Source organism: Saccopteryx leptura, chromosome 13 (assembly GCF_036850995.1).
Source record: "Saccopteryx leptura isolate mSacLep1 chromosome 13, mSacLep1_pri_phased_curated, whole genome shotgun sequence".
Taxonomy (NCBI): Eukaryota; Metazoa; Chordata; class Mammalia; order Chiroptera; family Emballonuridae; genus Saccopteryx; species Saccopteryx leptura.
The window spans coordinates 8,387,878-8,415,361 of record NC_089515.1 but is presented as its reverse complement, the minus strand read 5'-3'; the positions used below and the strand labels follow the sequence as shown (position 1 = coordinate 8,415,361).

Genomic DNA, 27,484 nt, shown 5'->3' with positions numbered 1-27,484 from the left:
GACCCTTTAAGTTTCTCTTAGGCTCTGGTTCTATTGGGAAGGAGGAGGAGCTACAGTTCTAGAAAGAAAAGATTAGGAGCAAAGAATTGGCGCGCAGGGCTGCAGAGCGATTTTCTCCAGGTCACACCGCGGCCAGTGAATTTATGCTTCCTGGACAGATTATGGGACAGCTTGCAAACGAATTCTCTGCAAACGAACGAAGCCTATTTTTAAAGAGCTCTGGGCGATGACATCAGAGAACTCTGAGTCCCCACCCCTGAGCCAAGCCTCTGTCCACGAAAACTACGAATCCCAGGATGCTCCGCAGCGTAGGGGCCTAGAGCTCCAAGCGCGACCCGCCCCGAGGCGCCTGAAGCCACCTCCCCTGGAACCAGGAAGACACCGAATACTGGGCCCGCCAAGCCGCCGGGACCCGCGCGGTGCCTGCCGGGACTTGTAGTCTCTTGGACTGGGAGTGCCCGCTCCGGAATCTCGGCCGCCGTCTGGGGGCAGAAGGGGCGTGGGCGCGCGTGCGCAGTGCTCCAGCGGGCCGTCGTGGGCGCTGCTCCGGCAGTTGGGCGCCGGTGGGAGCCACGGCGGAGGCGGTGCGGTTGTTCCGGGCCGAGGGCCGCGGTGAAGTTCTGCGTGCGGAGCGCGGCCGCGCCGGGCGGGTGGGCGGGGCCGGGCTCCGGGAGCGCCGCGCCGGCGGAGGCGAACGGGGAGGCGGCCGCGCGTCCGCCGAGGGGTCGGCGCGCGCTGGTGAGTGTGGGCGGCGGGCGGCGGCGGCGCGGGGTCCCGGCTGCGCCCCCGAGGCCCGTTTCCGCACGTGCGCACCTGGGCGAGGCCGCGGGCCGGCTCACCTGCGCGCGCGGGCCGGGGAGCAGCGGAGGGGGTGGCGTCCTCTTCCGCGGCGGCGGTATTGTTTCCCCGACCGCATCCCGGCGTCCGGCTGCGGGGGGCGGCGAGGCCAGCAGGTCCTGTCCTGTCCGTCCCTGGACTCCCCGCGCCGGCCCGTTGTCCGGGGGTCCCTGGCAGGCGACGCCTGTCGGGGCGGCGGCCAGGCTCCAGGGCTGTGCCCGCGGGGGCGCGGCGCCCCGGGCCGCGTCTCCCCAACATCTTCACGCGCTTTCGCTTTGGCACTCGCCGAGTCACAGGTCGGCGCCGCCCTGCCTCCTAGAACCACGCGTGTTAGTGCTCCGCCTTCGCTCCTCCGCGGTGCGGCCGGCCGGTGCGGTGGCTGCAGGTGACTCGCCCAAGGTCAAGCAGGTGGGGCCGGGGAGGCGCCCCGGCCCGGGGTCTGCAGGCTCCGGGGCCGTCCTGCGTGGTTCTGGTCTCGTGCATCTGCTTTCTGTCGACCCTCCGGGACAGACAGACAGACCAGCGCGCGGAAAGAGGCGTCCTAATGAAAGTGGTCTCGTTGGTGGCGTTTGCTGCCGTCGGCGGAGCCCGCGCGGCGCCGGGCGCGCTGCGGCGCGGGGCACCCCATGTCCGCCGCGGGGCACCCCCCGGCCGCAGCGCTTGTCAGGAACGAGACGCGCTGTCTGAGTCTGGGGACCGGTCGGTGCGGAGGTGTAAGGACGGAACCAGGCGGTCAGTCTGTGCCGGTGTCCCTCTTTTGTGTCACCTGCCAAGCCCTGCGACGCTCGTTTTCTTCTTTTGCGATCGATCGTTGTCGGTTTTCATAAGATTTTCTTGGATTTAAATGAAGTCACTGCCCTCTGCGAATTAGTTTTCTAACTAAAAACATCTTCCTTCCTGTGCCCTTAATGACTGGAACCGACGGCACAGTGTGAGGTTTGACCCATTGTCTTTTATCTCAGCTGCGGATGGGTCTGCTCTGTGTCCCTCCACGCGCTCGGCCTCGTACTTTCTGTTAGCTTAACGCCCTTGAAACTCTTCAGAGCCAAGCTGGGGTAAGCTTTTATAGGAAACTTTTTTTCTTTGTAAAACTTTGCACCGTCGGAAGAACTTGAACTGTTATTTCGGAAGTACGGTCCATTCTGACTCAAATGCCTATTACATTGCATACTCAAATTTTCATAGTAACGCACTTGTGGCAAAAAAAAAAGAAAAAAAAAAGCCCCCCAAATAGAGTTTAATACTCCTTATCTTATCTTAGCCCAGTCTTCCCAAGGGAGATTACACTTTAGAATACTTACTTGTTTAAACAAGTATGTTTAAGCTTAGCACAATTTGAATTACTAAATCATTTTATAGTGCTGTAGATCCACAGTGTATCCTTTTGACAGTTTTCCTTGAAGGGTGTACCCGCATCAAGGGAAATGGCTGTGAATTTGTCCATTTTGGTAAGTGAATTTTCCTTTTTGGTAAGCAGTGGATAACTTTTTGAAGTTAGGATGTGCTTTATATATTGAAACTGCTTCATATCTCTTTTTATCTTGTTAATTAGTATTTTTATTGTTGCTTTGAGGGGGGAAGTAGCAGGTTTGTATCTTTTTATTGTCCAGTGTTAGCAGTGTAGCAAAAAGGAAAGGTGGTGTGTAAATCTGAGTTTGCCACAGACTCTGAGACAGTAAAACAGGATAAGTATACAATTGTTAGGAAACTGCCATGAGTTCGTAAGCCGGAAGGACCTTTTTAGAAGTGTTTAAGGACATTAAGAATAGCATTGGGTTATTTTGTTTGGAAAGTAACCGTGGGCAATACTCTAGTGTTGCTAATGTAAAGGTTATGATGATGTTGATGAGTCGTAGGAAAATACTTGGGAAAGATAGGAACTTTTTATATTTTAAGAGGGACTTTTTCTCTAGAAACATTTAAATGGCAGCTTAAAAAGAAATTGAAATTGACTTTTGTTAAGCCTGAAAGTTATTATAGACACACAGCAAAATCCACAGTTATTTTGACTCGGTGGTAATTGGTAACCCAGAATGAAATCTATGAAGTAATAATTAGGATAATTTAGGTCAGACTTTACCATTAAATGCTGCTTGATGTTAAATAGTTATTCTTGTTTAAATAACTCTTGTCATTTAAGAATGAGGAATAGAAATAGTTTTCTGAATAGAATGTAGTAATTATTCAGATGTGATAATGGTTACTCACACTCTGCTTTTATTAGATAGAAAACTTGAGGTTTTGTAGCAGTAACTGCCTCAGCTGTGAGCAATACACAAATAGTACTTCACATGCTCTAGCATTTTACTTTTGGTAATATTAAAAGTTAATATTACATTTCAAGGTGATTCTCTTCAGATTTACAATAATAGAATAAAATGGCTTCAGTAGGAGATAAATATTAAAATTTAGTTTTAATTCTTTTGACCGTTTGTAAGTACACAGCATTTGGAAATTATTGATGTAGTATCAGAAATGAGTTCTAATGGCAAAAACTCTTGGTAGCTTTAAATGCTCGTCTATAATGCTTAATTATTTTCAGAAACGTAAAAATAGGGGATATTTTTGTTTAAAACTCAAAATTCCTGTTGATAGTTGTTAACGGCAATAGGACTGTTAGGCTTAACAAGCAACGTTAAACCATTTGAACTCAGTAATATTGTTTTCCTAGTAGGTCCTGTGTGGTGAAGAATATGTGAGCTTATAATTCCTAGAAGATATTTCAGCAAATATGTGCTGTTTATTTTGGCAAGCATTTTGATTGGTTGAATTGCTTTGATTCAGGAAGATAGCGTTTGGGGGATTTTATAGCATAAGCTTTTTGAAGTGGAATTTCTGTTGAATGTAAAATAAAATCAGTCATTTAATGTATTTTTAAACATTTAAATAAGCTCGAGAGTCTTCAATATTAAGTCCTGAGTGGTTTTTTCCTACATGAAATCCTTATCAGACTCATCAGTCTGATAGTTTTATTCTCCAAAAGTTGTGCTTTTATCCCTTTATGTAACCTAGACTTCTACGAGTTTAACCACTGAACTCTGGTTCTGTATTCAATTTACCCTCTTCTAGAAGAAAGGATTGGAAGCGATCTCAGAGGACTTCTAATGTGGCATCTTACCCTGCACAGTAAATCCCCCCTGGGAATTTCCGTGTCAGGTGCTCCATCTCATTACTAAGGGCGGTGATGTTGTTCCATATGTCGTCAGATTATTGCGCAGCCTGAGCTTGTTGAGAACAAACATAAAACAGGCTATTTTTCTTTCCAACATTCATTGCTTTTAACTATGATTTGTAGAATAGTCCTCTTTCCCTGCCTCATGACATCACGGGCAAATGATAGCTTTTCTGTGTTTACAGCTATTAAAAGCTCCTGTCTAATCTATTTCATTTTAAACCTTCAATCTCCTCTTTAATTTAAAACTCCTCTCCTCCCTGACCCCAGTGTTAGGCCCCTTAACTGCTTGAAGCCCGAGGAGCAGGGAGGGATTGTGGGAGGCGCCCAGGATCCCTCTTTCTCTTCCCTCTTCTGGGATCTGTGTACTTGGACAGGGACTAGTCAGGAGAGAAGGAAAGGACAAGTATTTCTTACCTGGTAGTACCAAAGCTCTCTTTTAAGTATTTTAATTATTTATTTATTCATTTTTAGAGAGGGGAGAGAGAGGAGAGACAGAGAGAGAGAAAGGGGGAGGAGCAGGAAGCATCAACTCCCATATGTGCCTTGACCAGGCAAGCCCAGGGTTTTGAACCGGCGACCTCAGCATTTCCAGGTCGACGCTTTATCCACTGCGCCACCACAGGTCAGGCCTCAAAGCTCTCTTTTAATTAATAGTGGCAAGCCACGATGTCCACTGATAGGAGTCTGGAGTTTGGTGAGATTTTGCAGGGAGACTCCCTCCTGCAGAGTTCCTGAACATGAAACTTGCTGCCTACACTCCCACCTCCTTGTTCCTATCCTGTCAGCCCACCACCATGGTTCCTGTGAGTGTGTGCCAGTGACATGGGTGGGGAGACTTTTCTTTCTTGAAAAAAATTTTTTTTTGTATTTTTCTGAAGTGAGAAGGGGGGTGGCAGAGAGTCAGACTCCCGCTTGTGCCTGACCGGATCCACCCGGATGCCCACCAGGTGGCGATGCTCTGCCCACCTGGGCTGTCGCTCCGTTGCAACCGGAGCCATTTTAGTGCCTGAGGCAGAGACCATGGAGCTATCCTCAGCACCAGCCACCTTTGCTCCAATGAAGCCTTGGCTGTGGGAGGGAGAGAGAGAGAAGAGTATGAAGAGGGAGGGGTGGAGAAGCAGATGGGTGCTTCTGTGTGCCCTGGAAAAGAATCGAACCTGGGACTTCGGCACACCGGGCCGACGCTCTACCACTGAGCCAACCGGCCAGGGCCGGGGATACTTTTCTTTTGCAACCAGATTTTTTGATTTTAGCAAAATAGTTCAAGTCAAGCTGCCTTCTGCAGTTTCCACCTTAACCCATTGGAAACTCACTTCTTGTGATGCCAAATGGTGGCCTGTAGACTGCTTAAGTCTGTCCCCTTTCTGTGGCCTGCCATTTCATAAGCAGACATTGGGCTGGAGAGTGAGGTGCCAGTCTCTCCTTGTAGGCATGTCGTATCTTGGTGAAGGATTCTCTTGGGTGTCCCCTGTCACTGTTTTTTGGGTGAATACCCCCTTCCTTTCCCTGTGCTCTCTTCCTGAAGACTTGGTCAGCCTCATTTTTTCTCTCTGTCAGCTGCTTGTATAATATGGATGATGATAAGTCATTGGCTGGGGTGCAGAAGCCCTGAGGTGTGTGTGGGGTGTCAGTGCAGGACTCCGCAAATGTTTGATGCTTGGTGTCCATATATGCTCAGCTTTGTGTTTGCCTGCAATTTGGGGACAGTAGGGATGGTCTCACTCAACATCTAGTTAACAAACAATAGTGAAGTCCCCTGGGCCTAATGAGGTCTCACTGTGCAGAATTTTTCTTTCCTTTCTGTCTCTCTTTGATTTTTGTTTTGTTTTTATTTTTTGTCTTCCTGCTTCCTGACGTGTAAAGTATTAACTGGGAGTTTGTTAATTTATTACTAATTGTATTATCTAGCTGTACCTAGAGCATAAGTAATGCTGAAGGATTTAATAAATATTGGGCAGGATTCAATAATGTAATTTTATCTATTCTTGCCTCATACTACACAAAAAATATAAATCCAAACAGAAATACGTATAGTGTTTGAACCTTTTTCCTTCCATCATTTAAACAAACCAGTCAGATAAATCTGCTAAATGATTTCTCGTTTGATGAGGGAAAAGCAACTTGGTATTTGGAAAATGGAACATTCAGATTGGTTGCAGTAATTATGGGTTTCTTAATACTTCATTCATCAGATAGTTACTGAGTGCCTCCCATGTGCCAGCATTGGAGAAACAATAGTAAATAAACAGAACCCTGCTCTCAGGAGCCTATATTCCAGTGTGGTAGTGTGGGGAAGCAGATAAATAAGGAAACCGTATCGCTTGTTAGCAATAACACTAAGGAGAAGCAGGGAGGTAGGTGAGGTATGGCAGGAGGGCTTGGAGCATTTGCAATTTTATTTAGATGTACAGATGTTGTACCTCATATACCTAATGGAAGGCTTCACCGAGAAAAGGACATCTGAGTTAAAAGGCTTTGAGTGGGGAGCTTGTGTGATGTAGCAAGGGTCCCGTGGCCAGGGGCAACTAAGGGGGACATGGGGGTGGGGGTGGGGTGGAGGTGAGGCCTGTATGTCTCTGGTTTTTACTTTGAGTGGGATGGATTGCGGTAAAGTAATGATTTTTACCTTGGCTGAACGCTGCAATTATCTGGGGAGTGTTAAGAATGTGATGCTGTCTGGATCCCATCTCCAGTTTCTGATTTACTTGGTCTGGACTCTGGAGGGTCCGCCTAGGCATCAGGGTTTTCAGAAACTCCCAGGTATTTCTAATAAGCAGCCCGAGTTGAAGTTTTGAGTAGAGTGACGTTATACATCCTAGTATCGGAGAGCCAGAACCCCCTTGTTTGGATCTTGGAGCTGCCACTTTCTAAGAATGTGACCTTGGGCAGGTTATTTTTTAAAACTTCTCAGTCTTTGTTTTCAAAGGACTAAATACTCATATTTAGAATCAGTGTTCAATGAATCACCACTTGGATATATATTTTAATGGGATCGCCCTGACTACTGAGAGTGGGGTGAAGGGGCAGGGCAGAAGCAAGGAGGCCACGCAGGAATCCAGCTGAGAGTTAATGGTGGCGTGAACCAGAGTGGCAGCAATGAAGTGGTGAGAAATGCTGGGATTCTGGATAGATTTTGAAACTGGAGCCGCCAGGATTTGCTGAAGGATTGAACATGGAATGAGAGAGAAAGAAGAGTCAGCGAAGGTGACTCCCAAGATAATTTGCCTGAACCACTCTAAAAAGGGAGTGGCTATTGACTGAGATAGGGAAGACAGAGAATAACAGATTGTGTGTGTGTGTGTGGGGGGGGAGTGTCTCTGGTGCCTAGTTTGTTAAGTGTGAGATGTCTGTTAGCTAAATAAGTCAATCTGTAGAAGAGGCAGTTGTGTACGTGAGTCTGGAGTCAGTAGTGTCCAGGTCTGAGGACAGCAGTCTGGAGCACATTAGTATTTAGAGCTGGGGGGATGAGTGGGCTGACCATGCATCTATAGAGAGGAGGTCTGTGGACCACCCCCTGGGACACTCCAGTAGTCAGAGGGTCTAGACTGAAAGAGACTCTAGAATGAAAGACAATTGTAATTCTTTATTTCTTTTTAAAAAAATAGCTTTATTGGGATATAATTCACCCATTTAAAGTGTAAAATTCTCAACGGCTTTTAGTATATTCACAGACTTGTGCAACTGTCTCAACAATCAACTTTAGAATATTTTTATTACCCTGAAAAGAAACCACAGACCCTCCCATCCTGAGGCAACTCCCCATCCTCAGCGTGCCCCTAGGCAGCCGCTGTTCTGCTTTCTTGTCTTTATGGATTGGCCCATTCTGGATATTTCATGTCAGTGGATCATACAACAGATCTACGTAGAGGGGCGTGGTATCCATTAGTGCCAACTTCTAGATTTATTAGATACTGAATCATTTGGTAAAGGTGGGGCTATAACAGTTCTCCATTATAAAGATTTATTTTCCTCTTTGTAATTAATGAGAAAACTGGGGGGTGGTATTTGAGACTAGTATTTTGTCTTCTAACAACCTGTTATCTAGTGGGTTTTGTGTTCATTAAATATCCTCACTTAAATCAGTGATTGTATTGGAATTGCAAAGTGATAATTTTCTGTTACTATTTTCAAAGATCATGAGTTCATAGTATCTCTAAATCAGATGCATTGTATAGAATTTTTCCTTTTGTATTTGTCCATCTTTTCTGTTACTGTGAAAATCTTGGTTTCTAATAAATGTTTTATTTTATTTTAAATACAATCATAGCATCAGTATACTTGCATTACCGCAAATGCACTTAAAATACTACTATCATACAGAAACTAGTTTTAGGATTACGATACCAAGGAGGATTGCTGGGTCATAGGAGTGAATGGAGATGTGATTTTTTACATCGTGCCATAGCCACCTCTATCGGAATGTGCCATTGTGCTTCTCACCAGCAATCCCAGTCTCTATTTTCTTGCAATCTCACTGATATACAATGTTGCCCATCTTTCGAATTTTGCCAGTCTGACAGGTGAGAAATGGTATCTGTGTGTGTTATAGGTTTCTTTTCTTTTCTTTTTTAGCCTTTCGATGATGAGGAGTTGTGAACATCTACAAAAGTAGATGGTACTCTGTAACTACAGTACTTACCCTTTAGCTTCAACTACTGTCAGCGCAGGCCCTGCCTCCTTTATCTGTCCCATTCTTTTAAATTATTCACATAACACTTTATTTTATGTCTGTTTCAATAAATACCTCAATTTTTTTTATTGCTACTGGATTTTTTATTAACTTTTTGGAATTTGTTCCATACAATAAACTTATGTCCGTGTTAAGTTTGCAGTTTGGTGAGTTTTGAGCATGTTATTGCATATAGCAGTCATTCCTCTGTACTAGGCGTCAGGAACCTATGGCTTGCGAACCAGATGTGACTCTTTTTTTTTTTTTTTAATTTTTTTAAAATTTTTTTTTAATTTTTTTTTAATTTTTATTTTTATTTTATTTATTCATTTTAGAGAGGAGAGAGAGAAGGGGGGAGGAGCTGGAAGCATCAACTCCCATATGTGCCTTGACCAGGCAAGCCCAGGGTTTCGAACCGGCAACCTCAGCATTTCCAGGTCGACGTTTTATCCACTGTGCCACCACAGGTCAGGCCAGATGTGACTCTTTTAATGGCTGCATCTGGCTCGCAGACAAGTCTTTAATAAAAAAAAAAATAACGTTAAAAATATAAAACATACTCATGTATTACAATCCATTCATTTTCTACCCCTCATGTTCATGGTTGCGGGTGGCTGGAGCCAATCACAGCTGTCCTCCGGGACACCACCAAATTTTTATTGGATAATGCATAACGTACACGGGTTCTTGTATGGCTCTCATGGAACTACATTTTAAAATATGTGGCGTTCATGGCTCTCTCAACCAAAAAGTTTCCTGACCCCTGCTCTATACTGTAGAGTGCTGTGTGTAGACATACCAAATCTTACTTATCTATTTACCTATTGGTAGACATTGGGTTGTTGACAGTTTGGGGCTGATATGAGCTGCTGTAAATATTTGTGAGTTAGTCTTTGCATGCATGTATGTTTTCATTTCTTGTGAGTAAACACTAGGAGTAAGTAGGGTGAGTGTCTGCCTGCTCTTCCTGCCAGGACTCTTCCCATAGTGCTGTGCGGCTTTGTATTCCCGTCAGCAGTACAGAAAGTCTGGGGGTGCCACAGCTTGGGGAACATTTGGTGTTGTCAGCCTGTTTAATTTTAGCCTTTCTGGTGAGTGTGGAAGGTATCTTTAAAAAAAATAATGAGGATTATTGAACTATAATTTACATATAGCAAATTTTACCTGCTTTCGTGTGCATTTGTATAAGTTTTGCATTTGCGCATAACTGGTAAGCTCCACCCCAGTCAGGATGTACAACAGTTGCATCATCAAAATAACTCCCCTCATGTTCCTTTGAACAGAGTCCTCTCTATTTTAAGCTCTAGGAACTCTGATCTATTTTATCACTGAAGTTTTCTTTTTATTTTTAATTTGTATTTAGCACACTTTACTCTGTTGTATGGGCCTATGAGTTTTGATAAATGCACAGATAATATCCTGCCACAGTCAAGATACAGAACCAGGTACATTTCTCCAAAAATTATGTATGAAATTAGCCCGTCCCTCCACCTGCCAATCTTACCTGTCCCAATAGACTTTTTTGGTCTGGCTTCTTTCACTTAGCAAAGTACACTTGAGATTGACTCATGTTATGTGTGTCAATAGCTTGTTCCCTTATATTGCTGAGTAGAATTACCTTGTATTGGGTGTACTACAGTATTTATTTACCAAATGGAATGACATTTTGGTGGTTTCTGCTTTTGCCAATTATGAACAATGTTGCTGTAAACATTTCCCTGTTGGTTTTTTTTGTGTAAACATAAGCTTTCTATTGACATGGGTAAATACCTCATCTTGTAAGGGTATATTTAACTTTGTAAGAATCAGCCAGACTCTGTTCCTATGTTGCTATGTCATTTTGCATTGCCATCAGCGATACATGTGAGAGTGTTTATTTGTTCTACATCCTTGTCAGCAACTGGTTATTGTCAGGTTTTGTTTTAATTTGGTGTTTTTTGTTTGTTTCAGCCATTTTAGTAGCTATCTGGTGGCATCTCATGGTTTTTCTTTGTGACCCCTTCCTGAGTAATGGTGGCCATCTTTTTATGTGCTAGTTTACTGTATATATTCTTCTTTGTTGGCTTGTCTTCATGTTTGTCCAAATTTTTCTATTTGGTTGTCTTACTGAATTATAATTCTTTGCCTGTTCTTGGACCTCAGTTATTTGATATATGTGTACTGAGTATTTTCTCCCATTCTGTGGCTTTTGATTTCTTAATGGTTTCTTTTGAAGAGTATTTCTTAATTAAGTCCAATATATTAATCATTCTACTGTTCCGGTTCTTTGTATGTTATCTAAAAAATCCTTGTCTATTCTCCAAGGTCATGAAGACTTCCTCTTATATATATTTTTAGAAGCTTGACTATTACAGCTTTTACATTAGGTCTCTGGTCCATTTCAAGTTCATTTATTTCCACATGGATAGCTGTTGTCCCAGTGCCATTTGTTGAAAGACTATCCTTCCCCTATGGAATTGCCTTGGCATCTTTGTAGAAAATCAATTGACTGTAAAGTATAGAGATTAAAATACAAGCTTCAGAGTCCAAGAATCTGGTTCATGTTTTGATCTATTACCTACCTACTATATATATAGTTCTCTAGTCTTGCAAAGTCACTTCCTCTTCTCCATGTTGTTTCTTATCTGTGAAGTGGGAAGGATGATGCCTGCTCATAGGGTCATTTTGAGGATTGAAGGAGAAAGTGCATGGAAAAGAATCACACAGAGCCTAGCTTATAGTAAGTAGCCAGTGAAAGTTAGCTACTCTTATTCTGTGAATTAAAAATATTCTAAAACACTCCTAAAGGCAGATTATCTTAGTTTATAAGTGAGGAAATTAAGGTTTGGGATAACTAATTTTTTGGTTCACCGTGGTTTATTTAGGGAAAGGGAAGTACATTGTATAAGTGAGGTGACGATCTCTCCGTTGTTGTCATTATGAATGGCTGCGTGTAGTAACCGCTTGCCCATGCTTTCTGTGTGTTCGCGTTGACCGGCTCCCACCCAGTGTTGGAAAGTAGGCTCCTTGTTGAACAAATATCATAACACATTTCATTCTGGAAGTCCACTGAGAACTACTTACTGGTAATGTTTCTGTTTTACAGTGTAATGTTCAAGCTCAGAAATGCCTTATGTGGATCGTCAGAATCGCATTTGTGGTTTCCTAGACATTGAAGAAAATGAAAATAGTGGGAAATTTCTTCGAAGGTACTTCATACTGGATACCAGAGAAGATAGTTTTGTGTGGTACATGGATAATCCGCAGGTTGGTAAAATCCAATGGTTACCTTTCTTCCAAAGCATACAAGAGTTTTAATTGTTCAAGCATTTGACATACAACTGATGTTAGGATTTGTCTTCCTAAACAGCACATATTTAGATTTATTCCTACTGCACCCCCAACTCCTGCTGTCTTTGAATTTCAGAAGGTGAAACTTAAATTTATTTGATAAAAATTTATGCATCATCTCTGCTTTTCCCCTTTGGGAGAGAAACACTGTCTCTGGTAGGAAATTTAAACATCATTTAGATTTAAGATTCTGTCTCTAAGATAGAGACTACGGTCTTTTGGAAATAAGCAGCTTAAACTAGTTGCCCTTCTTGCACGAATGTAAGTCCTTTCATCTTATAGCATGCAACTTGAGTGTCAGCCATTGTAAGGCCATTCATGAGCTGAAATCCACTTTGCTTTCCTGCTGCCTTGCAAATCATTAGGGGTAAATGTTGTAAATTAAAAAGGAGAATCCTATTTTTAAGATCTGTCAGAGACCTTGCTTTAGAGCAGGGGTCCCCAAACTTTTTACACAGGGGGCCAGTTCACTGTCCCTCAGACTGTTGGAGGGCTGCCACATACAGTGCTCCTCTCACTGGCCACCAATGAAAGAGGTGCCCCTTCCGGAAGTGTGGCGGGGGAGGGGGGGAGCCGGATAAATGGCCTCAGGGGGCCGCATGCAGCCCGGGGCGTAGTTTGAGGATGCCTGCTTTAGAGATTACCTGTTGAGCAGTTTAAAATTTTCTCTACATGACTCTCTTCAAATTGAGAGGTATGTTGCAAGGAAGCAGATGCAAAACAGGCATAGGTCCCTAACTTCTAAGCTGTTTTGGTCCAGTGGGCTTTTTGTTCAGGTGAGGAACTGCAGGCACTGGAAGAGCAGGGACTGGTAGGAAGTTCCATTATGTTGCACAGAGTGGGAACTAGACCCCTGACAACTAGTCCGACGTTCTTTACTACCCTAACCTGACTTCAGAGTAGACCAAATACACATGTGCTCGTGGATTTGTATTTGCTCATGTAGAGTTTGAGTTGTAAGGGACTTTGGTATTAATTCAGCCTCCTTAATGGAAGAAACCTGATCTTCACCTTCGCTGTTGTTTGAACTACACATTACTAAAAAGTGTATATTATTATATTTGAGACAGCTTTAATTATTATTTGTTCTGTGAGCCATAATTTAGTTCCTTGTAGCTTCTAACCATTAATCCTACTTTTGTCCTTTGATTCTCCATAAAGTAAGTCTACACCTATATCCACATGCAACCTTTCAGATTTTGGGAGGATACTTTGTATTTTAATTCAGTTTATATTATTTGAGTGCTTACTTTGTAAGGGACTTTTTTTTTTTTTTTTTTTTTTTTGCCTGGAACTGTCTTTTCTCTGCCTTTACTCTTTTTTTTAAATTTTATTTATTTATTTTTTTACAGAGACAGAGTGAGTCAGAGAGAGGGATAGATTAGGGACAGACAGGAACAGAGAGAGATGAGAAGCATCAATCATTAGTTTTTCATTGTGCTTTGCAACACCTTCGTTCTTCATTGATTGCTTTCTCATATGTGCCTTGACTGTGGGCCTTCAGCAGACCGAGCAACCCCTTGCTGGAGCCAGCGACCTTGGGTTCAGTCAAGCTCGTGGGCTCTTGCTTAAACCAGATGAGCCCGCGCTCAAGCTGGCGACCTTGGGGTCTCGAACCTGGGTCTTCGGAATCCCAGTCCGACGCTCTATCCACTGCACCACCGCCTGGTCAGGCTGCCTTTACTCTTAAGAGCTTACTGATACCCAGCTTTTCTCCCTTATCTCTGGGTGTAACCAGCTTTCTTGGGTGGCAGTAACCTGGCTGTGCAGCAACATGATTAATACTTTTATTTACTTGAGCAGAGTCACTGGGAGAAGGAACAAGTCAGCAGAAATCGAAAGCTCATCTTGACCCTTCCCCCCTCTTATGACCCCGTCTTGATCTGTGGCCCAGGCCTCTCCCACACCCTTTTCCCTGTGGTGGAAAGTAACTGAGACCCCCCCTGGACTTCTGATGACTATGACTGGCTCCATTTCTGGTCCTCCTCAGCCCTGCAGGCCGTTGTGCAGTCACCTGTCTTCTCTCCCTCATTCATCTCGTGTCACAAGATCCAGCTGACTTTATATGGTTTCGCCAGACTTTTATTTAAAACTCGCCGATTGCTTTTCTGTCTACCTACATAACAGGTTCTCCTCCTCAGCCTTCCTCCTTTTATCAGTCCTTTCCACTTAAATGGAGCTAAAAGACGATAAGTACAAAATAGAATATGCTTATTCCATGGAAGGAAACAGACTTGGAGTGTGGAGGACATTCCAGGGGTGTGATTATGGCTAGTGGAGGGGGTGGTAACTTTTGAAATGGACCTGAAACTGTGGCTATGATTTTGGCCAAGAGGTGAAGTGGGTATCCCAGGGCCCAAAGAACAGCACGGACAGAGACACTGAAGCCAGAAGGCTGGAGCATGTTTGGGGAATATCTCACTCTGGCTGGAGCGGGGAGGGGACATGTTCAGGTTTGCACTCTGCTAGGTCTTTTTCACGTGGACTCCTGAAGCCGGATTTCTATGGTGTAATTAGCACATTGGGGTTTTTTTTTTTTAATATAGTGCAGGATTTTAAATCTGCTTTTTTATTTCGTTTTTTTGTGTTTTTTTTTTCATTTTTTTGAAGCTGGAAACGGGGAGGCAGTCAGACTCCCTCATGCGCCCGACCGGGATCCACCCGGCATACCCACCATGGGGCGATGCTTTGCCCCTCTGGGGCGTTGCTCTGTTGCATCCAGAGCCATTCTAGCGCCTGAGGCAGAGGCCACAGAGCCATCTCCAGCACCGGGGCCATCTTTGCTCCAATGGAGCCTCGCTGCGGGAGGGGAAGAGAGAGACAGAGAGGAAGGAGAGGGGGAGGGGTGGAGAAGCAAATGGGCGCCTCTCCTGTGTGCCCTGGCCAGGAATCGAACCCGGGAGACTCCTGCATGCCAGGCCGACGCTCTACCGCTGAGCCAACAGGCCAGGGCCTTTATTTAGTTCTTAATAATTTTATCTCTTTATTCCCATTAATGAGAATCTTTTTCAGTCTCGATTCGGCCTGCCATTGCATTAGACATGAGCACCAGCTTTGTTTCACTTTTAAGTGTATTCTTAAAGACTTAGCTTTTTCGCCTGACCAGGCGGTGGCACAGTGGATAGAACGTCGGACTGGGATGCGGAGGACCCAGGTTCGAGACCCCGAGGTCGCCAGCTTGAGTGTGGGCTCATCTGGTTTGAGCAAAGCTCACCAGCTCGGACCCAAGGTCACTGGCTTGAGCAAGGGGTCACTTGGTCTGCTGAAGGACCACGGTCAAGGCACATATGAGAAAGTAATCAATGAACAACTAAGGTGCTGCAACGAATGTTTGGCTAGAAGTGTTATATTAGATTGCACCGCATGGAATTGCCAGTGTGCCAGTTCTTTCATGTATTAAATAAATATGGCAATTTCATCTGATACAATCTAGTTGCTTATGGTTACAGTGTTGTAACACGTTATACTACTGATCGTCATAGCCCTGATAATGGAAGTGGATGAGTTTGGCTCACCTGTCCTGAGGGAGCCATCCTTCCTCGGTTTTGTTTCCTATGTCACTACCCATTGATTCAAAAAAACCCGGCTCACGGCTTAGTGTATTACCAGAGATCAGCTAGGCTAGGGGCATTCTGTGTTTTGTTGAGGGCGTGGGTGATGGTAGAGAATTCAGTAATTGAGTAGTTGTATTAGGAAATAATTTGAAAAAGTATTTTGGCAAAAAAATGCAGGAACTCTTATGAACCAAATGGCTTATTTCCTTTTTTATCTTAAAAGTCATATTAGTTTATTATTTCTTGTTCATTGTCAAGTAACACATTTTGAAACCCACTCTTTTCTAGTTGACCTTGGCAGCAACCATACTGATCCATAGGAACGATGTATTTTGAAGGTCCTTTATCTCTAGCTATTATACGGTATTTCCTTGTACCGACCACTCTGACCTGTGACCCTCTGTGTCATGCAGCCATGACATAGGTTCTCACTTCTCTTCCCTACACAGGGGCTTAGAGATCATTCCTCTAGTTAAATAATAGACTTAAGGAGGACTAAAAGAAAACTAATTTTGAAGGGAAGGTTGGCAGAATTTGAAAATATTCCTTTGGTAGTAATTAGGAGATCTTGAGGACATTTTAATATTTCATTTCCTTACCCAAGATTTTTAAAAAAACCCTCTAAATGTACAAGATTTTTTTTTTTTTTTTTGTATTTTTCTGAAGCTGGAAACGGGGAGAGACAGTCAGACAGACTCCTGCATGCGCCCTACTGGGATCCACCCGGCACGCCCACCAGGGGCGACGCTCTGCCCACCAGGGGGCGATGCTCTGCCCCTCCGGGGCGTCGCTCTGCCGTGATCAGAGCCACTCTAGCGCCTGGGGCAGAGGCCAAGGAGCCATCCCCAGCGCCCGGGCCATCTTTGCTCCAATGGAGCCTTGGCTGCGGGAGGGGAAGAGAGAGACAGAGAGGAAGGAGGAGGGGGGGGGTGGAGAAGCAAATGGGCGCTTCTCCTATGTGCCCTGGCCGGGAATCGAACCTGGGTCCCCCGCACGCCAGGCCAACGCTCTACCGCTGAGCCAATCCGCCAGGGCTAAATGTACAAGATTTTGTATAAGAAGACAACCATTTAAAGTTATACATTAAAAATGTAATTTTGTATTTATTTGTGATTTATACTTGGAAGCTTGCACTTCATGTAGTTTAAAGCAGAACATAATGCAGTTTTACTTTACATAGGAGTGAAAGTTTTGGGAAGACCTATCCCTGTCAATAGCAAGCTCATGTTTGGAAATCCTAAGTCTTTGAAATGTCTTGGCTTCCATATAATTGACTATTTCCATTAAGCTTATATTCATAAGATAATTCATGAATTGTCTCATGAAACATTCATGAGAACAATCTAAAGATTTTTTTAAATGTACATTATTATTATAAAGTCCATTAAAAAGTTGATCTTGCTCAGTCTACACTGGAGGAAACTTTAAAAATCAAGATTAATTTTACTTTTGAAATCTTCTCTCAGTCTTTTATTTTGTGTTTTTAATTTTTTTCCAGATTTCTTTATCTAGTTTTTCTACCTCTGTCTTTCTCTTCTATAGTCTATCTAATTTATTACATTACAAAATAAAGCACAGCTTTGATTACAGAATTGCTCCCAGGCCTTCTTTAATGGTTTCAGATTCTTAACAGTATAAACTCCTCGGTGCTTTTTGCCTTTTCACTTAGGTCCTCTCTAATGAGATTCTTCATTCAGGTTCTCAAACCATTTTCTTCAGGCCGGTGTGACCCTGCATTGCGGCCACCTTCTCTTCAGTGCCGAGCTTGGGAGTCTTCACGGTTTGCTGCAGCTCTGGTTTTTGTCACTCTTGTGTTTCAGCTTTTTCCTTTAAATGCTGTTTATTCCCCTACAGTCTTTCCTGATAGCCTAAGCCAGAAATTATCCTCTCTCTCAATTCTTTACCCCTAGCTCTTTTCAGACACAAACCACATTCCCACTTGTTAAGGGAGGAATAAAAATATTTTGTATGAAAGTGTCAATATATACATTACCTGGTATGCTTTAAAGAGTATTAGTCAGGTTTCAGTTAGAGCAGTGGTCCCCGGGCCGCAGACTGGTACCGGTCTGTGGGTCATTTGGTACCGGTCTGCAAAGAAAGAATAAATAACTTACATTATTTCCATTTTATTTTTAAGTCTGAACGATGTTTTATTTTTAAAAAATGACCAGATTCCCTCTGTTACATCCGTCTAAGACTCACTCTTGATGCTTGTTTCGGTCACATGATACATTTATCTGTTCTACCCTAAAGGCCGGTCCGTGAAAATATTTTCTGACATTAAACCAGTCCGTGGCCCAGAAAGGTTGGGGACCGCTGAGTTAGAGCATTGTCCTAATATGCCAAGGTTGCGAATTCGATCCCCGGTCAGGGCACATACAAGAAGCAATGAATGCATGAATAAGTGCAGCAACAAATCAGTGCTTCCCTCTTTCTCCCTTCCTCTCTCTGAAATCAATCAGTCAGTCAAGTAAATTTTAAAAAGTTTCAGTTTTTTTTTGAAAAATGGTTATTAGATCAAGTTTTTAAATAGGGGAAAATTCAGTTTTTTTAAAAATGGGTATACTTGATTAAAAGTTTTAATAGAACAAAGAAATATGTATAGTCTTTTGAAATGTCTTACAATCACTTTATGTCTCTAAATATTTTTTTCCCATTGTTTCAGGAACAAAATCTGATCTTGTGTATGGCTTTTTAAGCTCATAGAAATGAAAATAAGACTGGCCTCTTAGTTGTAGAATCTATTAAGATGGAACAGAGTAGACTTCAGTTTTGTTACCCACATTGTCAGCTTAATTTCAGACCTACTTTATTCTATTAAAACTTTTAATCAAGTATACCCATTTTTAAAAAAACTGAATTTTCCCCTATTTAAAAACTTGATCTAATAACCATTTTTCAAAAAAAACCTGAAACTTTTTAAAATTTACTTGACTGACTGATTGATTTTAGAGAGAGGAAGGGAGAAAGAGGGAAGCACTGATTTGTTGCTGCACTTATTCATGCATTCATTGCTTCTTGTATGTGCCCTGACCGGGGATCGAATTCGCAACCTTGGCATATTAGGACAATATTTGAACTGGAAAAACTGTTTTGTAAAAAGTGATATTAGCCCTGGCCGGTTGGCTCAGCGGTAGAGCATCGGCCTAGCGTGCGGAGGACCCGGGTTCGATTCCCGGCCAGGGCACACAGGAGAAGTGCCCATTTGCTTCTCCACCCCTCCGCCGCACTTTCCTCCCTGTCTCTCTCATCCCCTCCCGCAGCCAAGGCTCCATTGGAGCAAAGATGGCCCGGGCGCTGGGGATGGCTCTGTGGCCTCTGCCCCAGGCGCTAGAGTGGCTCTGGTCGCAATATGGCGACGCCCAGGATGGGCAGAGCATCGCCCCCTGGTGGGCAGAGCGTCGCCCCATGGTGGGCGTGCCGGGTGGATCCCGGTCGGGCGCATGCGGGAGTCTGTCTGACTGTCTCTCCCCGTTTCCTGCTTCAGAAAAATGAAAAAAAAAAAAAAAAAAAAAAAAAAAAGTGATATTAAAAAATCTAATTTATTAACTTTTTAAATGTGTAGACAATTATAATATAAAATAAATTCATAATGTTGGGTATTAACTATATATTAATAATTTTTTTCTAGAACCTGCCTTCTGGATCATCACGTGTTGGAGCCATTAAACTTACCTACATTTCAAAGGTAGTTTTTCTGTACTGAATTATATTTATGCTTGAATTAAAATCTCTTAGGATGGGAGTGTGAATATTAGGACCGATTTCCTTTCTGTGTCATTTAATGAGGATGTTCAGATTTATATCATGCTGAAAGTAGCACCTGACTACTATGTTTAGGATGTTCTTTGATAAATTTAGGAAGAATATGGAATTAATTCATAGGATGTAACACATTGTGGAAGTTAACATTAACTTTTATGGTCAGGTATATGAACGCTGGCAGTGGAGAAGTCAGTTAACTATTAGGTCCTGTCTAGGAAATGGAGAAGAGTTTTCTAAGTTTGTACTACATTTATTTAAATGTTTCCAATTTTTAATTTCATTACCTTTACTCTTTGTTTTTTTGTTTTATTTTTAGGAAAATATGAACTATCTTTATGGTGAACAAATGATTGTTTTGTCATTTCACTTTCTCTGCTAATTTGTTTTCTTGTTTATTGATTTTTGCTATGCTATTTATTTATTTATAGAGACAGAAATAGAGTCAGAGAGAGGGATAGATAGGGAAAGACAGGAAGGGAGAGAGATGAGAAGCATCAATTTTTCATTGTGACACCTTAGTTGTTCATTGATTGTTTTCTCACATGTGCTTTGACCGTGGGCCGTCAGCAGACCAAGTAACCCCTTGCTCAAACCAGTGACCTTCGGTCCAAGCTGGTGAGCTTTGCTCAAACCAGGTGAGCCCATGCTCAAGCTGGCAACCTCGGGGTCTTGAACCTGGATCCTTCGCATCCCAGTCTGACGCTCTATCACTGCACCACTGCCTGGTCAACTATGCTATTTAAAAAAAAAATTAGATTTAGTATTGTCAGTAGTTTTTATCCTGTAGAGTTTCTGTGTTTTACACAAGGTACTATGTTTGTTGATCACTTAAGATATGAAATGTGAAAAGTAGCAGCACAGTATGATGAAGAAATACGCACATGCGTACTATTGTGCACATAGGGGATGTTTTAGCAGCGGTCTTCAACAGAACAGGAGACCAAGGTACAAGCGTGCCTGTTTAAAAGATATTTTTATAATAATAAAACATTTGGCTATCGGTATCACAATAGAACTAGTCATTCTCATTAACAAAAAAAAATTAGCCCTTGGACAATAAAGATTACATATTTAAAGGGAAATATTTTATGTAAAGCCAAATAATTTGAATTTGGGATAAATTGTTTATCTCAATGTTCTTATATGTTAAGACATTTAATAAATGCTTCAGGGACTCTTGCAGCTTAAATTTTATCGAGACTGTTATTAGGAAGCACAGAATTGCATTGTAAGATAAGTTCTAGCGCCTCAGTTGGCTTGACTGCCTGTATATATAGTACAGTGTGCTCTAACATAAACATGCTGCCAGCATTTTTGACTCTCAGTGAAGTGAGATGAAGGCCTGTTTGTTTTATTGGAATAGGCTCTGCCCTGGCCACGTAGCTCAGTTGGTAGAGCATTGTCCAGATACACCACGGTTGGGGGTTTGATCCCCAGGCAGGGCACATATAAGAATCAACAAATGAGCCTGATCAAGAGATGGCGCAGTGGATAGAGCATCGGCCTGGGACGTTGAGGACCCAGGTTGAAACCCCTGAGGTCACCGGCTTGAGCGTGGGCTTGCCAGCTTGAGTGTGGAGTTGCCTGTTTGAGCATGGGATCATAGAAATGACCTCATGGTCCCTAGCTTGAAGCCCAAGGTCGCTGGCTTGAACAAGGGGTCACTTGCTCTGCTGTAGCCCCCAGTCAAGGCGCATATGAGAAAGCAATCAATGAACAACTAAGGTGCTACAATGAAGAATTGGTGCTTCTCATCTTCTCATCTCTCTCCCTTCCTGTCTGTCTGTCCCTGTCTGTCTCTCTTTCTGTTTCTCACACACACAAAAATTAAGATTAAATAAAACAACACTTATAAATAATAAAAATGGGAGCTCTTTTTTATTTTTTTAAGGTAAAATGTGCTTTTATTATTATTTTTACTTTATATTGGCACTTTATTTGTACTTGATTTTAATCGAGGATTGCTTTTTATTTTAATTTTTTTCAATTACAGTTTACAGTCAATATTTTGTATTGGATTCAGGTAGAAAAATGGAAGCTCTTTTTAAAAATAAGCAATTAACTCAGCAAGCCGGCTGATGGGCCAGCCCCTTTCCCTTTCTCAGTCACTTCCCTTTTAACATGTAACCTTTTCTGTGTCATTCTGTTAACCTTCATCTCTGTCCCACAGCTAACAGAAGCTTGAATGGTACAGCTTGTACTCCCTTTAGACGTGCCACCTTTTCCTCTAGGATTTATTCCTGAAACAAATTTCAGTGTGACTCAGAGCTGTGAATTTATGGTTGGGATTAACCAGGAACCCCAGATTTTGAATTCTTTCTGAAGGTACCAGTGTGCTACAATTCTGGTTCTTTTTTTTTAGAAAGTAATCTCTTTTTTTTTTAAATTTATTTATTTATTCATTTTTAGAGAGGAGAGAGAGAGAGACAGAGAGGGAGAGACAGACAGAGACAGAGAGAGAGAAGGGGGGAGGAGCTGGAAGTATCAACTCCCCTATGTGCCTTGACCAGGCAAGCCCAGGGTTTCGAACCGGCGACCTCAGCATTTCCAGGTCGACACTTTTATCCACTGCGCCACCACAGGTCAGGCCAATTCTGGTTCTAACACTGGGCAGCAGCAAGGCAGTAGCTGTGAATGTACCTCTCAGAGAGCTACTTTACTTAACCCTCTGAGCAGTACGAAAGTCCATGTACATCCTTGTGCCTCCTGACCATCCAGAGTATGATCGGACATGTACGATGGCAACATTCAAAAAAGGCAAATGTATGTTTTTTTTTGTTTCCATAAATTGGTTATCAAACAAACATGATTTTAAGTTAATAAAGCTAACTGGAACTAATTTCATTTTTTGAAAATAAACTCCCGGGGGTCAGCATGCATGAAAAAAACCTCAGTACTCGAAGGATTAAATGGGTAAGCAAGCAGGTGCAGTTGCTTTACCTTCTAAAAGGAACCGTGCGCTTGCCTGACCAGGTGGTGGCGCAGTGGATAGAGTGTCGGACTAGGATGCGGAGGACCCATGTTCAAAACCCTGAGGTCACCAGCTTGAGCACGGGCTCATCTGGTTTGGGCAGAGCTCACCAGCTTGAGCCCAAGGTCACTGGCTTGAGCAAGGGGTTACTTGGTCTGCTGTAGCTCCACAGTCAAGGCACATATGAAAAAGCAATCAATGAACAACTAGGGTGTCTCAACGAAAAACTAATGATTGATGCTTCTCATCTCTCTACGTTCCTGTCTGTCTCTATCTATTCCTCTCTTTGACTCTGTCTCTGTAAAAATAAAATAAAATAAAAGGCATGTGCTCCCTTTAATAAAGTGACTCCACTGTTCCAGGATATTGTAATGTGCAGGAGAGTATCCAGTTCACTTTGGACTTCCTCATTGCAGATTAATGCCTTCTGGAGTTTTGGACTTTCTTAAGTCCATACACTTCCCAGTGCCCACCATCCTGTTCTCTAACAGTTCACAGTTAACTTAGAAGTATAAAATTTGGGGAGAATTCATAGCTTGTAGCTTATTTATTGAGGGGTATTTTTGAAAAACATGTTAAACTAATAAAAATATTTCTATGTATGACATCAAACTTAATCATTTACTTTAAACTTCACATTTTCTTTGGAAGAAAAGTTTGTTCAAAGAGAACATGGAATAATCATTTGTTGTGAACAACTTACAGTTGGGACCCATATCCTATATTTAATTTGCTGTTCTTTTCCAGCTGCCTTTAAAGTTTAATTGTAGGTCTTTGTGCTAGATGCGTATGATTATTCGGAAGGCGAGCCCGTGGACATCTCCACAGTGGGTAAGGCTGGTTATGGTAGCAGATGGAGTGAGTGATTCACCTCTCTCTCTCTCTCTCTCTCTCTCTCTCTCTCTCTCTCTCTCTCTCTCTCTCTCTCGTCAGGTTAGCGATGCAACTAAGCTCAGGCCAAAGGCTGAATTCTGTTTTGGTAAGTAGCCATATTTTATACATAAGTTATTTTAAGTTAGACTAAGATAATTACATCATATTGTAAAAGAAAACAGTCGCCAAAATACCAACACACCAGAAACCTAAAGGGCAATGAATAGTTCTAAGACAGCTTCCCTTGGGACTGCCATCCAGGTGAAGAGGGCGAGCTGCTGCTCTCTTGCCCGGGCCCGGCACAGCTCCCGCTGCCAATGAAGTCATCTTTCTCTGCGTTTTTACAGTGATCACCTCCGGCAGGATTTCAGGATTTTTCACTTTCTCCCTTGCTTTATTCTATATTAAATAAGTAAATAATGAAGAGGATTTGGTTTTCAGCTGTGGGTAGTGAAAACTACAGTGCAAGGTAGGAGAGTGTCTGATGAGCTTGTCAGCGGGCGTGAGTGAGCGCCCCGTGTGTGCGCTGTGGCCAGCACCGGGGCTCTGAGGGTAGTAAGCAAGGCTGCGTAAGACTCACAGGAGGACAGGGCAGGGACTTGGTGACTGGATGTGGGGGCGGAGGGGGAGAGACGGGTGTCAGGTAGGTTTGATTCAAGTAAAGAAATAAGGACTCAGGCCCTGGCCGGTTGGCTCAGCGGTAGAGCGTCGGCCTGGCGTGCGGGGGGACCCGGGTTCGATTCCCGGCCAGGGCACATAAGAGAAGCGCCCATTTGCTTCTCCACCCCCCCCCTCCTTCCTCTCTGTCTCTCTCTTCCCCTCCCGCAGCCAAGGCTCCATTGGAGCAAAGATGGCCCGGGCGCTGGGGATGGCTCCTTGGCCTCTGCCCCAGGCGCTAGAGTGGCTCTGGTCGCGGCAGAGCGACGCCCCAGAGGGGCAGAGCATTGCCCCCTGGTGGGCAGAGCGTCGCCCCTGGTGGGCGTGCCAGGTGGATCCTGGTCAGGCGCATGTGGGAGTCTGTCTGACTGTCTCTCCCCGTTTCCAGCTTCAGAAAAATACAAAAAAAAAAAAAAAAAGAAATAAAGACTCAGGGAGAGTGACTAGGTAGGAGGTTTAAGGACTTTGAAATGGTGGGAGACACACGTGGCAGGGTTCTGGTGGCAGTGGTTGGGGGCTGGGCGGAGCTCGGAGGTGAATATGCAGGGTGTGGAATCTGGGAGCAGCGGGTGGTCGCTGAGGCCACCTGGGGGAGCAAGCGCGAGCGTGTCCTCGGTATGCTAGTGGACATTAGCCACGGGCGCGCCCTTGGTGTGGTGGGTGTTAGAGAGCGCGGGTGTGCCCTCAGTTTGGTGGAGGGCATTAGAGCCAATATCTGTAAACATTTTTAATGTGAATTCCCTTTGATCCAGCAAGTCTGTGTTCAGAAACTTATCCTATAGAAATGCTGGCCCAAGTATGGAGAAATGTATGTATGTGATGTTTCATTGGGATATCTTAATATAATCTCAAAATTTGGAAATAGCCAAGAGTCTTACCTATGTTATTGGTGATAGTAGCAGTATTATCTATGTTTTAATATCTTGTCAAATTTGAAGGAGTTGCAGCATTGAACCTAGTACGGCTTTTCAGCTGCTACAAACACAAACTTAGAGGTAACAAGTGTGAAATTTCTTGTCTCACAGTTTATTTTTTCTCTCAACAGTTATGAATGCAGGGATGAGGAAATATTTCCTACAAGCTAATGATCAACAGGACCTAGTAGAATGGATAAATGTGTTGAACAAAGCTATAAAAATTACAGTAAGTATTTGTATTTTAAAAGTTTTAATGTTTGAAAGTGATCTTTACATTTTGAAAGTACAACTACTGAGTAATAACTGAATTATTACTCCAAGTTTATGTAGGAGACTGGTTTATAATGTGAATACATTGTCTTTACATGTGACAGTGGCCCTTAAAACCAGCCCATAAATGCCTTTTTAACCCATTCTGAATTACTGTAGGTTTTAGCCACTGCTTATAGGAATGTTTCCAGGGGGGTGTGTGGTCGAGTTCTGCCTTGAGGGAAATGTGTTTTCCTCCCAGAGTAGGGGCTTCGTGCACTCCCCCAGGTAATAGGAGCAGGCTTTCCTGTCCTCTGTGACTGGGAGTGCTGCTGGCACGGCTGGGGGTGGGGCGTGCAGGGTTAGGGACGGACCTGAAGAGCCACGGCACTGGGGACCCTGCCCACGTGGCCTGTGTGTCTCTGCCTTGACCCTTCTTGCTGCACCCATTTCCACTGTGCTCCAGCCTGGCCCCTCTTCCTGGTTTCCTGATGATGTATGTATTGGTTATTTACAGTGTAGCAGGCCTGGCACTGAAAGTTTCACCTGAATTACGTGGAAGCATGAGGTTTAGAAGGCTTGAGAAACCCCTGCATGTTCCATGGCTGGTGGGTTGTGGAGCTGCGAGCCAAACCCGCGTGTGGGCCTGTGGAGTGGACGCCAGCCCAGGGCCGCTGCTTTCTGCACAGGGCCCTTCCCTCCTCCCTGCCCCTAAAGCACAGGCTTTCTGAGGGAGCCTGTGACCCATGACGTAAGCCAGGAACTAGGTTCTGATCCCTGGTGTCCTTTCCCTCCTTACACGCGGGTAGAGAAGCCTAGTGGAAAGGGTCAGGAGGAGTTTGTGTTAGCCTGTGTGTTTTCACTCAAGTGCAGTTACTTTACAGCCCCCAAACCACTTGTTCTCAAAAACATACGCCCTGAAAGGCAGCATATGTTGATTCCATGTTTACATCACAACACAGTAAAGAGTTAATATACTCAAGCTGTTCTCAAAGTTCAGTCGAATTTTTTGTCTTGTACCAGAACAGCTTGTTACCACATGACAGAAAACACCCACGCAGTGCGTCTGATCTGTACAGAAGCAGAAGTTATTTTAGGTTTGTGCACTTGTAAGAAAGCAACTTTTTAACTGATTCAGAAGTGCATATTCTTAAAAGGTTCTCACTGATTGTTGTTAATTCTAATAAATATTCCCCACTTGGAAGACTTCCTTAGATAGACGTCTAGTAACTTGACTGAACCAGTCCATATTCTACAGTTTGCCCTAGTAGGCAGTCCATATTCTACAGTTTGCCCTAGTGGGCAGTCCGTATTCTACAGTTTGCCCTAGTGGGCAGTCCGTATTCTACAGTTTGCACTAGTGGGCAGTCCGTATTCTACAGTTTGCACTAGTGGGCAGTCCGTATTCTACAGTTTGCCCTAGTGGGCAGTCCGTATTCTACAGTTTGCCCTAGTGGGCAGTCCGTATTCTACAGTTTGCCCTAGTGGGCAGTCCGTATTCTACAGTTTGCCCTAGTGGGCAGTCCGTATTCTACAGTTTGCCCTAGTGGGCAGTCCGTATTCTACAGTTTGCACTAGTGGGCAGTCCGTATTCTACAGTTTGCCCTAGTGGGCAGTCCGTATTCTACAGTTTGCCCTAGTGGGCAGTCCGTATTCTACAGTTTGCCCTAGTGGGCAGTCCGTATTCTACAGTTTGCCCTAGTGGGCAGTCCGTATTCTACAGTTTGCCCTAGTGGGCAGTCCGTATTCTACAGTTTGCGCTAGTGGGCAGTCCGTATTCTACAGTTTGCCCTAGTGGGCAGTCCGTATTCTACAGTTTGCCCTAGTGGGCAGTCCGTATTCTACAGTTTGCCCTAGTGGGCAGTCCGTATTCTACAGTTTGCCCTAGTGGGCAGTCCGTATTCTACAGTTTGCCCTAGTGGGCAGTCCGTATTCTACAGTTTGCCCTAGTGGGCAGTCCGTATTCTACAGTTTGCCCTAGTGGGCAGTCCGTATTCTACAGTTTGGGCTAGAGGGCAGTCCGTATTCTACAGTTTGCGCTAGTGGGCAGTCCGTATTCTACAGTTTGCGCTAGAGGGCAGTCCGTATTCTACAGTTTGCGCTAGAGGGCAGTCCGTATTCTACAGTTTGGGCTAGTGGGCAGTCCGTATTCTACAGTTTGGGCTAGTGGGCAGTCCGTATTCTACAGTTTGCGCTAGAGGGCAGTCCGTATTCTACAGTTTGCGCTAGTGGGCAGTCCGTATTCTACAGTTTGCTGTAGTGGGCAGTCCGTATTCTACAGTTTGCGCTAGTGGGCAGTCCGTATTCTACAGTTTGGGCTAGTGGGCAGTCCGTATTCTACAGTTTGCGCTAGTGGGCAGTCCGTATTCTACAGTTTGCGCTAGTGGGCAGTCCGTATTCTACAGTTTGCGCTAGTGGGCAGTCCGTATTCTACAGTTTGCACTAGTGGGCAGTCCGTATTCTACAGTTTGCACTAGTGGGCAGTCC

The 27,484-nt window shown here is 43.8% G+C and overlaps 1 protein-coding gene across 4 annotated transcripts in view; it reads left to right on the top strand.

Annotated features, from left to right (window-relative positions):
• Positions 1-522: 522 nt before the first annotated feature.
• PLEKHA1 (pleckstrin homology domain containing A1) overlaps positions 523-27,484 on the top strand; it is a 51,398-nt gene continuing 24,436 nt past the window's right edge. For 3 of the 4 annotated variants that reach the window (XM_066354735.1, XM_066354738.1, XM_066354737.1), the window contains exons 1-5: positions 605-738; positions 11,767-11,927; positions 19,197-19,253; positions 23,235-23,280; positions 24,877-24,974. In XM_066354735.1, coding sequence (XP_066210832.1) covers positions 11,787-11,927; positions 19,197-19,253; positions 23,235-23,280; positions 24,877-24,974 — 342 coding nt within the window. In that variant the 5' untranslated portion in view covers positions 605-738; positions 11,767-11,786. Of the gene's footprint in view, positions 739-11,766; positions 11,928-19,196; positions 19,254-23,234; positions 23,281-24,876; positions 24,975-27,484 lie in introns of all 4 variants that reach the window. The other variant, XM_066354736.1, reaches the window with a different exon arrangement.